General features: G+C 36.6%; 1 protein-coding gene across 8 annotated transcripts in view; it reads left to right on the top strand.

The window, feature by feature from the left end:
• RBM33 (RNA binding motif protein 33) overlaps positions 1-12,507 on the top strand; it is a 131,340-nt gene that overhangs the window by 88,514 nt on the left and 30,319 nt on the right. For 7 of the 8 annotated variants that reach the window (XM_058180395.1, XM_058180394.1, XM_058180397.1 and 4 more), the window contains one exon: positions 11,798-12,010. In XM_058180395.1, the coding sequence (XP_058036378.1) occupies positions 11,798-12,010 (213 nt within the window). Of the gene's footprint in view, positions 1-2,536; positions 2,996-11,797; positions 12,011-12,507 lie in introns of those variants that run through there. The other variant, XM_058180400.1, reaches the window with a different exon arrangement.

The following is a 12,507-nucleotide window of genomic DNA, read 5'->3' as shown; positions in this document are numbered from 1 at the left end:
CCACATGACCTTGTTTCAAATGCTTGACAGAAAAAGGGAAAAATATGATGCAAAGACAAACCTAAACATTTAACACAAATAAAAGGTAGTTACACAGTGCACGCGCACGCACACACACACACACACACACACACACACACACACAAATACACAAACACCATAAATACAGTACATTCACAAACATTTATACATAAAGATACTCTTGCAGCACCTCTCTCTATTTTTGCTGATTTCATAAAGCTCAGGAGGATACAACCGCATACATTCTTTCCAGACTGTCAGATAGAAACAGATCAGGACATTGACCAACCATTTTTATATCATTGACAAGTGTATTAATATTTCTGTGTCGATCTTAACCTCCAGTTGAGCTTGAGTGAAGAGGAACTTTATCTTTATAAAATGAATCTCTGATTACATATTGCATATTCACATTACAAGCTCAAAAAAATAAGTACATTTAGGAAATTTCATGGCTTCATTTCTGGAAGGAGCATTTACATATTATAACACTAATGTGCCATTTTGGAAATTTTCAAGGCTATTTGTATAATATACAAGATTCTTCTCTGCTTACTAACATACTAAAATAACAGCTGATTTAAGTTGCACTTAAAACATTTATCTCTGGTTCAAATATTCCTGTCCTGGCTTCTGCATTGCCTCGGCATTTTCGGTGTGCGTGTAGATGTGTTGTTATTATTCCTGAAATATTTTCATGTCTTATTCTTACCTGGCGTTCTGTGTGTCCTGTGTAAATGTGAAATTTGATCGAGTAAATATGAAAATTCTCTTCTGTGTCTCAAGTGTGTGCGAGGAGTAATTATGGCTTTTGGAAGTACACGTAACAGTAGGAGATTGGAAAGATTTTAGAAAGGAAGTTGTGATCTTTTGCTAAATGAATATTTGCAGCTTCTCTTACCCTGGCTTTATTTTCTTTTGCTTTGTCTGCTAAATGTTTTTGTGCCTGCAGTATTTGGAGGATTCTTGGGTAAAAAATTTTCAATAAGGCCCATTTTCCTCTTGCAGAATTTTCTTGCTTTAGATGATGAAAGCATTTTAAAGGGGTCCTTTGACAGCATTTTATCCCTGGTAATGTCTGGTGTTGCTGTCCTCTGTTTTGTTTACATTGGGATTTCTGTTGTCTTTCCTTTTTGGTCCAGAATAAATGTGTTTTTCCTGTTTTATCATAGGCTATCGTTTCTGACTGTCGAGCGGAGCGAAATATGTGAAATGCATTCCTTGCTTAGACTTTTTTCTTTTTGATAGATGCTTAGCTTAGCTCCTGTTTCTAACTGATTACTTTTCCCCAGCACTTACTGCTCTTTGTTTGCTATAGCCTAATACTCTGCCTACATTATTCTATATCTGACCTCAAACAAAATTTAAACTTTGTCTGTTGTTTGGACAACTAAGATGGAAGGAACATTTGACACTGCATTATATGTCAAATCATTGCAAACTGCCTGTGTGCAAAAGTACCAATATATTACTTAATATAAGTAGGATTATTATTCAGTAGGGCAACTACTAAGTGTCATGTTATTTTACTTGTAGGAATGGTTCTATGATGGTGGGTATTCTGTAATAAAAGTGGAAAGTTTACAGTTGCTATTAAAAATTGTCACGGAAGCTAGTTTAAACACATTTTATCTTCTAAACCCTTCACTGTTCAAAATCCTAATACTTATATATATTGCATTAGTTTGTCTTTGCTTGGCTTTACATTACATATCATAACCTTCCTCTCAAAACCGTATTTTTCCTCCACGCACAGCTATATGGTCTTCCCCTTATGGCTTCTATAATCTGTTTCGTTGAAAACAAAATACTGGGAAAGGGGTTTCAAGATTCACAGGCAGCAAATGGCAATCATTTTAAAGCTCATCATAATCTTATTAATAAACGTATTATACTGTTTTTTTTATGGAACTCTGGGAAATGTATATGGTAGTTGCCTTATTCATTCATTTTTATCTTCTCCTGACTATTGTGATACCCTGAGCTTTATATTTATAGTTCAGGGATTTCAACTTCACTCTCCATTGTCCTTGTCCAACAGTTTAATCTCTACATCTCACCGGATTTCAAATCATCTTGTCACTGAAATGTTTTCTCTGTGTGCCTGTGGATATCCTCCATGCTCTGCCATCTTCCCTTTTGCATTCTAAAGGCCCAAAACAAATAAAATCTAATGTCTTCATTCTCAACCTCAGATTATAATTGCTTTATAGGCCAGGTGTGCCTAAAATCTGAGTCATCCTCATGTTCCTTTTCTTTGGTAACCTCTGAAGTAGCATACAGACATTGAGATTAAAAGAACAGGAAGAATGTGTATAAAGTAACAAATTATAGTAATCTTGATGGTCTAATGGAACCAGGTTTTTAAATCATGTTCCTGTATTCCCCTTGGTGGATTACTGGAAGCTCTTTATATTGGACAGTGCCTGTTGACTCATGTGAAATAACATAGAGCTTAAATAATTTATTGTATTATGCAGCCATCTTACATTATTGTTGGATCATTTCTCCTTAGCCAACGAATCTTCTCCCTTGCCCAGAGTGACGTGACTAAGTCCTCTGTCGTCTGCAAATGCTGAGTCTAATCCTGGACCAAGAACATACTTCTTTATCACTCTGAAGAGCTGCCCTAGTGGTTTTTTTTCTATATGGAAAAACAGCTTTGTGTTGTGTGCTGTTGCTACTGAATGTGTCTATAAAGCCTGACTTCACAACTAGCCCAATCTTTTTCTACTAATTATTCCAACTTGTCTACACTACTGTATGTACTAGGGATGAAGTGAATGGAAGAATGGAAGAATGGACAACAAACTCTGTTTCAAGTGGCTAACCAACATTGATCTCACAATGAGAACTATTCCTAAGCTGTTCTCATCTCACTTGACACAAAAAAATTATATACAAAGTTTGCTTCTTGTATAGTTTTTGTTTTTGCATCTGTATTTCTCATCTCATACAATAAAAACATTTTAAGAATTTTTACTTTTATAGCCCCTTTATTGTGATGACATAGATAGAAAAAAAATCAGTCCCTTTGTACAAAAGACATTAATTACGTTGAAGGTGGAAATACTTTCCTCCCCGAAGGGCAATTTTTGATAGTTAAAATAAATGGAGAAGACATCTGACACGGGTTCGCCATGAATTTAAGGATGATCAGGTAATCTGTTCAAAATGTGATCAGATTTAGAAGAACGAAAATAAAAATATCCTCTTCTCTTCTGTTCTCTTCTGAGAAGAGAAAATCAATTTATTCTCCAAAGCACCTGAGGGCAGGACAAGAAGTAATGGATGGAAACATATCAAGGATGGATCCAACCTAGAACTATGGTGAAATTTCCTAACAAAACAGTGGAAAGCAATGGAATAGCTTGCCTCCAAAAATTGTGAGTGCTCCATTCCATTAAGAAGAGATTCAACAGCTATTTGTCCAGAATGGTATAGATTCTTCTGCTCAAGCAGGAGGTTGAAGACCTCCAAGATCTCTTCCAACTCTTATTATTCTATATTCTGTTTCTTTCTGTAAAGTGCATACGTGCTCAACTGACAAGGGATATCTACGAATATGCTTATATTCAATAAATTGAAGCCTGACTTGAGATACTCTGAATTCTGCAAATTGAAGAACATTATGATAATTGAGCAACCTCATTTTATGTCTTTTATTTTAAAATCTTAAAAGTACTTATAAAATTATTTTATTTATAGAAGTTATGGAATATAGTAAAACCATGTTTTGGAGATTAAGTGAGCACTGCCCACGAACTTTAGCCATATATATTTATATATACATCAACAGGAACCACAGTACATAAAAAACCCAAGTAACGTATAAATCCAATAAACACTTGACTCCCGGCAGTAACACTCAGTAAAACTCAACTTGGTTAAGACAGAGCATCTTCTAGCAGTTATTGAAAACTGCAGTAGTGGTGGGACTCAGTGCATGGACCCCAGCAGGAAATGGATCACTGAGATCACTGCAGAAAAAGTGATTTATCTGCATAAACAAACCTATGTATATAGGTGTGTGTATGTATATATGTGTTTATATATGTATCTCTCACACAGGCCCATGCGCACACACATATTTACAGACCCTTCACATCCTGGGCATAAATGTTTCATCTCTTTCCCTTAGGACATCGCTACATGCCAAAACAACTAGATGCAGAGAGAGGTTTTCCACCCATGCCATTCTGCTATAACCCCTAATTCCCACAGCATTGTCTTACGGCGGAAGATACTTACCTATGTAGCAGAGATGTTTTGCTATTCTTCTCATCTTTCCTACTACCTTCTCCTATTGGTATCTTATGATTCTATCACTTGTTTGTATCTTATGATTTATGATCTATGACTTACCACTTTGTTGTTTGTATGTACACTGAAAGCTTACGCACCGGAGACAAATTTCTTGTGTGTCCAATCTTAACCAATAAAGAATTTTCCTATTTATCTCTTCCAACATTGCTGCTGCAGAGGTAGACAGATGCAGACCGAAACATCTATAAATAAAGGAGAATATTTGTAGCTCACGGTTGAAATAAGGGGTCCTTGGTACTCTCTGAGTTTGCTTGTTTTCTTGCAGACACAAACTAGGTAAATATCAGATGTTATCCAAGCTAGATAACATCATTTTGCTCTCTATTTATATTCTAGTAGTTTGCACTGTCAGTGCTAGTGGAAATAGTCTTGGAGGTTCTTTGTTTGGGCTCTTTATTGTTAGCTTGTTTGGCAGTTCTTTGATTGAAGTATTGTTTACTTGTTGACTGTTGGTCTGATGTTAATCTTGGAATGAATCTATGTTCATCTGAGTGCTGAGGTGTTTTGTTCTTTAGTTCCTTTTTTGGTTTGTTGATGGTTTCTTTTGCACAGTATATAGATATTGTTTGTCTATGTGTCTGTTGGTTAATTTGTCAGAGTTCCAGATTCTAGAAATTCCCTAGTGTTTTTGGACTTGGCTTGGTTTAGGACAGTCCCAGTTTCCCAGGTAAACTATGGTTATGTCTGTCCATATGTTGTAAAATTAAAAGAGTTTTGAGCATGACTTCTGATTGCTAGAAGCTAACAGTAAACAGCCCAACCAAAGAACCTCCAAGACCGCTTCCACCAACTCTGTGGTAGGACAAGCCACTAGAATATAAACTGAGAGCAAAGCCTCCTCGTTACTAGCATTGATGACATTACCTAGTTGGGTAATGAAATGTCTGCAAGAAAACAAACAAGCTCACAGAGCACCAGGGACCCCTGCAATTGTTTGTCTGTCAGTCTGTCTGCTTGCCTGCCTACCTATCCACTCTAATTTATCTTATCTATCAATATAGCTCAAATCATGTAAGGTGAAGATGGAAGATACGTCCCTCAAGATAGATTTAAATTGCCAGCCCAAGCCAGCGTGGCTAATAATTAGGGAACAAAGTTATCTATTTTTTTAGAATATAATCTTATTAAAAAAGATAAAAACTTGTAGATCAAGGAAAGAGCTAAAAGTGCAAAAGCAAAGAAAATAATAGAAGTCACTTCTGCTTTTCTTTACAGCACTGATAAATACAATTATACATTTATTCTTTGCTGTATGATTATAGCATAACTCAATTGTTCTATATTGTCTAATCTTTTTCTTATCCTGTCTAATTTTCAAAACCATAAACCATAAGTTCATTTTCTGTTTCATGCAAAGCATCTATAAGAGGCTTCCAGACAGCAATAAACGTAGATATTGCCTTTCTTCAAGTCAAAGAAGCCAGTTTGTTCATTTCCACAAGTTCCATCATCTTCATCAACCATTCCTCCATTGTGGCAGTTCCAGATTTTTTCCATCGTTGCGCATACAATTATACTGACAGTGTTCCATCACTTCTTTCCAGCTGTTTTATCAATGCCAAAAGAAAAGCCTATCATTTTAATCATATATTAACTGTTAAAATCCTTTGAATTAGTGCATATATTTGAATCCAGAACTTTCTGGCTTTTTTTTAAAGTCCACCAAGCATGTTAAAACACCCCTTCTTCATGTTTGCATTTCCAATGCAAATTGGAGTAGTTGTCTCAGTACCTTAGAGTGACAGATACACAACTGCAAATCGCCCACAATTCTGAAAGAGAGAGCAGGGCCCCTCTGCTCCGTTTGAGTAACATTTTAGAATATAAGCAAATTTGCTTGTATGGAGCAGTTTCCCATTTCTAGTTTAGAAAATATGGGGAATATTTGGAGAAAGCCTAATGGAGGGAATATGGGAAAGGATGATAAAAGAAGCATCCTCTGCCTTTCAGGTGTATGGGGATATTGTGATGTAAGGTTGGCTTACTACTTATACAAGTAGCCCTCAATTTATAACCAGTCCACTTAGCAACCGTTTGAAGTTACGGTGTATTTCCCTGGGGGTATTTATAACCCAGATTCAAATAATTCCAGTAGTTCCACTACCACTACGCCCTTGCTTCACTGACCGCACTTTGAGTGCTGAGCGTGCGACCTGCTTGCAGCATCCAACAGTCACATTACAGCAGGGGTGTCAAAATCGATTTCATTGAGGGCCGCATCAGGTTTGTGTTTGATCTCAGGGGGCCAGGATGTGGCCAGCTTGAGTTCACTCATGTCAGGGGCGCCTGCAGTAGTGCACTGCCAGCGAAAAACGGGCTCATGAGCTCCGTTTTCAGCTGCGATGGCCTGCAACCCTCTGCCAGTGAAAATGGAGCTTGGGAGGGCCGTTCCATTTTTTCTGGCAGAGGCACCGTGGGCCAGTCCTCCTCTGTTTCAAGGGTATCCCTGAAAGCCAGATTTAAGCACCCCGTGGGGCAGATCCATCCCCCTGGCCTTGAGTTTGACACTCCTGCATTACAGGATTTTAGGGCCATTTTGCCAAAACCCAGCATTTTACTTGGGGTTTTTTTTTGGTGGTGGTGGGGAAACTGGCCCATAGTGAACCATTTGTACATTTAATGACTGCATCTTTTGCTTAATGACCATCACAAAAAGATAATAAAACCAGGTCAGTCACCAACCCTCCACAAATTACAACCGTAATGGGCAGGCTCCATTATGGCTGTAACATCAGGACTGCCTATAGTCAAACATATCCTGTAATCTTTGCAAGGAATGTCCTTTGAATGAAAAGCCCCTGATGTTCATGTTTTCTCAATCCTTGGCTTTTAAAATATTTATTAGAAAATAGCCACTATTATTTGCCCCATATTTTAGTGCATATTGTTATGATTAGAAATATTTATTAACTGTTTCAAAGAACACAATTACGTGCCTTTCACTTTACTTTTTACATAATATAGTATTTTTGCTTAACTGAAAATAATAGATCTCCTATTGCAGGTTCCGAAGTATTGCAAGTCACATATTTTATCTTGCTTCCTATAATTTCACGTAATGAAAACAACTTGATTGAGCAAGGGGCAGGAAGAATGTTTGCATAATCAACATCAGTTTCAAGGAACAGCTATATACAATTTAACATTTTCAAAAATATAATTTTTACGGCTACAGTGACAGAGATCATACATGTTTCTGCAGTCATAGTGATCAGCAAATACACAGCAGTACATCTCTATTAACGGGCCATTTATTGGATAACACTAAAGACATTTACTATCTTCAGCTGATCGTAAAAAATATAAGAAAGGTGTTGAAGTATGTCCTAATTATACACTGACTCTATATGGGAATGTATTGTGGAAACAGCAGAAATACATTTTGTACATTTAGTAAAACTTCCGTTATGTATCTTTATTCAAGTGCTGAAAATGTATTAGTTTAATATACGTGGTTCTCATACACAAGTAGAAAACCACCTCTCCTGTTTTCCAGCAAAAAATAATTTATGCCCTCTCAGGAAGCATGAACAGAAGAAAAGGAAATTGGAATACTCTTTCATTCTACACTAAGATATGAAACCCTAATTTTGAGTGTCATAAATATAGCGCTATATTTCTGAAGGATGTCAGTAGGGAAAGGTTGGTATAAGTCTGAATCTGAACTTTGAATGCTACCTTGAAGCTAACCCAAATGAATTCATTTCCAGTCTTCTTACCTTGACTTTAAAAGCAAATAGAAGAATATCCCTTTATTTAAGTCTCAGATCACAAAAGTGTTTGAACACGAAGACTTCTTTACTTGCCATGAAATAGGTTTTGGTGAGCTCATTAATACAAGTATTCAGATGTCTATGGAGATTCTTATTCATCCAGGTTAGGTTGTCCCGAAATGCTTTTTCCAAAAGGCAACTGGACTTAAATGTTTTGTTTTTTTTCTTTGAAAACATTTTACTTCTCATTCAAGAAACTTTTTCAGTTCTAACTGACTGAATTCCACACATGTCAGTTAAAACTGAAGAAGCTTCTTGGATGAGAAGTAAAATGTTTTCAAAGAAAAAAAAAGAACAAAGAAAATCCAGTTACCCTTTAGAAAAAGCACCTTTTGGACATGTGTTCAAATGTGATGAAATAGTTGCTAGCTTTGCAGTGATCTTACACCCTTTGGTTTTAAACTTACTTGTTTTATTGTATGTCGACTTCCTGTTACTAACAACACTTACACATTAATTGGTTTCAATAGTTTCTTTCTCACCCGGCTTTAGTTTTAAAAAAGCAATGATTGTTGAGGAAAGCAAGTCAATTTATTAAATCTTGTAAGGTGACTTAATGGGAATATGGTTCTGGTACAGCTTGTTTTGGTCCCCAGTACAGAAACTAAAATGTACCTTGTCTTCTTTAGACTGTAACTCATTTCGCCACGATAGGAGTGCAGAATTTGTGTTTGCAGTCCCTGCAATGCAGTACTTCACAAATCAGGCCTAGCTTATTTTTCTTTAAATGCTTTAACCAGCATGTACATTCCTCTCACTGTTAGGGTGGTTATTTGAATTTGCTTTAGCAAAGATTACATGGATAAACACAACATTGTCACGGTTAATAGAAACCTGTGCAGTGAGGTCTGAGGTTGCAAGATCGTAACAGTGTCAGTGACAGTGAAGTATGGCCTTATCGAAAGGCGAATTCATAAGAGGCTGCCCTGGGACACTCCACCACTGTCCTTCTATGTATCCTGACAATGTTATCTGTCCTCTCAGTGCTGAGTATCAAATGTCTATCATGAGTATAGAAATTAATTTAATGTCACCTGAAGACATGCAATTAATCTTTTAGAGGTTTTCATAATACCTTTACAGAAAGAGTTGCCAGTTTGGCGGATTTGGATTTTGGGGTTTAGTTGAAGATAAGGAAAATTAATTTTTCATCAGGGTTAATACAAGCTAGCAGGGTTACAAAGGCTGAGAGAGATGGTTAGGGAATTTGTCAAGTGTTGTCACTTGGAATAATGGTGCTTAACGTCTGATAGGTGTAATCAAGAGTTGAGATTTCTATAGAAAGGGATTAATCAATTTGCTCACTACAGAATGCACATGAGTGATACCGTTTATTTGTGCGGTTTTAAGAATTAGAATAAGATTTGATCTGTCAAATTGCAAGAAGCTCTGACAGTATCAATGGGGCAGTATTTTATCAGGACACCCTCAAAGCATTTGTTATAAATAAAATTGTCCAGCTAATATTGATAGCCAACTGACTTCATCTTCATTGTGAAACTGTCAAGCCAGCAAGGTATTTGTGAGAAAAGTACAGCTTACAAAATTCTGGTGCTCCTTCGTTGCTTTTATTTATTAACATCCTTCCTAATAAAGCATGATCAGAGCTTACCTTTCTAAAAATAAATAATGGAATTGGAAGCTTCTGAATCTTACTCATTTAATTTCTTGCCTTTTCAATTGAAATTAATGAAGACTATTAATAACAACCTTAGTTTTTAGACCATGCAATGAGGTGTTAGCCTACAGAAAATTTGTATTGTACCCCTGAAAAAGGTATATGTCCACTTATCATGAATGTAATAACTATACTGAAGTGCAAATATACCGTATCTTGAATTTTCATTTTTTTAACACTAGATTTGCAGGATCTTTTATTTGCAGATCAACATTTCAAGACATGACAAGGGCTCTCCTGCTGAGCTTTACTTCTGATATATCAGCTTGCCTAATCCTACTCTTGGCTTGTCATTCAAAAATAATACAAATATGGGTTTTTGAGGGGGGATTTAATGTTTTTAATTCAAAGTAGGAAAGGGTGTTTATTTACCAGCAGGGACATATTAGATTTCTTTGCTGCTGTATAAATGCAGTTTTAAAGATCTGTAGATTGATAACCATTGTAGAAAGATTTCACTGTGGATACTTCAACTTCACTTAAGATATTTTAAGATATAGAATAAAGTATTAGAGAGGAAAACTCTCTTAGAATAAACTTAGTTCTTCAGTTTATCATGTCTGTTTAAAACACATAGGTCCTTGCAGAGTTTACAGCCTTTCCAGAATTGTGTTGGCTTTAATTTATCCCCAGAGATTTGGATAGAATATTTCATTCGTGAATAACACAATGCCATTTCCTCAAGAGGTTTCTTAAGGAACACATCACATACCCATGGGTTGACTTGATTTACTTTGAATAATCATAATTAGAAAAGGTCTGCCTGGTATAGAAAGACAGTAGCCTGCCTGGATCAGACCAAAATCATAACTCATCTTAATCTAGCATCTTTACATTCCCCTTAGGAATATGCAAAATATTCTGTTATTTTGGAAGATCCATATCCATACTGAAATTATTAAGTGCTAATCTGGGCACAGATCTTGAAGGCATATGTGCTGGCAAAATGCTCCAGGTTAAGAGGCAGTGGCTAAAACAGGGAGGGATAAGTCAAGGTAAGGTGAGGGAAAGGACATAAGATCCAGATAGTAATTAAGATGGGAAGGAAGTGTGATCCAATCTGGACCTGAGTTGAGGGGAGGAGCAAAAAGGCTGGCTATCCTTGAATAGATGATGAGATGGAAGCAGTGAAAAGGAGCTCTCTAAAACTTTGCAGTATTTATCTAGCAATTCTACAGTGAGTGCATGAATCTGGTGAGATTCTTGTCAACAAACGAATGACAATAAACATTGTGTTCAGCCTCTTGTACTGTTCTGGTTTATTGCTCGGTTTCTGGTGCAGTAAGTGGGTAAAAGAAAGGATGCTGGAAATATCGATGAGCTGGCTGGTATAGAGACCATGCAGGGATGGGGAGGAGAGGGGAACTGGTTTGTCAACCTTCCTCTAGTTTGCCTGTCAGATGAAGGAGCCATCTGATAGGGGAATTAGCTATCTGGGTCCATTTAGTTTGGACAGATTTTGATTTCCTGGGAAAAGGTGTGCATGAGCCAGAATATCTTTTGATTCATACTTTAATCAAAACATGTTTTCCATTTTGTGTACAGTATATTTCCAGATGTTGACAGTCACCAATATGAAGTGCCTTCATGCCATAATAAGCAGGACCTGAAGGCAACAGGTTCCCCAGCATTTTGTTATATAATTACATCGACTGAAAATTCTGAGAGTTAAGATCACCAGAACTAGAAGGATATCACATTGTGGAAAGTTGTACTAGCATTTGATTCACATATATGTCTATTAAAAAAAACCCCAATCTCTGTGGTTTTTTAACTCTTAAGGAATAAATCACGCAGGAAGGAGGTTCTACTAAATGCCTTCTCTTTTTAACCTTCTCTCAATTTTAGGAAGCCATGCACATTCTCTTTTGAATAAAAGCGTGATCTTAATACTTCTTAATCTGTTATCCAAGCTCCATTCTATAGTAGTTGTTGCCAAAAATACGTAGTAGATTTTATTATTTTATGTCTTAAGCAGAATGTTTTAAACGTCTTACAGGGTGGTGAGAACACTGGCTTTTCTCATTCGGAAGAATCTGCTAACCGGCTTCCGCAGCCATCGGAGCAGAAACATCAGCCAATGCGGAAGGTCACACTGACAAAGGGGACAGTACAGCAACCACATCTGCCTCATCAGCACCTTCTGTCACAGATTCATTCTACGTTTCCTCAAGGACTAAAAAATATCCCAGGGATACATCAAGTGAAAAAGGTATTGATTCTGGTTTGTCCTGATATCTTCATTAGTTGCTTGAAGAAATAACTTTTCAGGGTTATTGAGACGCTGAATTTGTTAACTACATTAGCTGTTGAGGTAGCAGAAAGAGAATTTCTCTTGGTGAAAGAGGTTAAGATTTGTGATTGTTCTTTTGACTTCAGGTAAAAGCTGTAGATGGTGAAAACATTCCCATGTGAATGCTGGTTCTCAGGTAACATTCCAGTATCTGATAGTTCCCAGATAAGTTGGATTCCGATTTTTAACATCTTAAGAAGCACCAAACAGAATTGATGGGAAATGCATTTTAACACTGTAGATAACTGTACGGGGGAACCTTTATTTCAAATCCTTTTGTAAGATCTTTGCTGGTGTGTAATTTTGTATAATAAAAAATTGTTTAGGAGCCTGCTTTTTGTAACTCATGCATGTTTATTGCCTTAATATACAGTACTGTGCAAAAGTACTAGGCATTTGTACAAAAATGGTGTAAA

Source organism: Ahaetulla prasina, chromosome 4 (assembly GCF_028640845.1).
Source record: "Ahaetulla prasina isolate Xishuangbanna chromosome 4, ASM2864084v1, whole genome shotgun sequence".
NCBI lineage: Eukaryota > Metazoa > Chordata > Lepidosauria > Squamata > Colubridae > Ahaetulla > Ahaetulla prasina.
The sequence above is the reverse complement of the archived record's forward strand: the minus strand, read 5'-3'. Positions and strand labels throughout refer to the sequence as shown.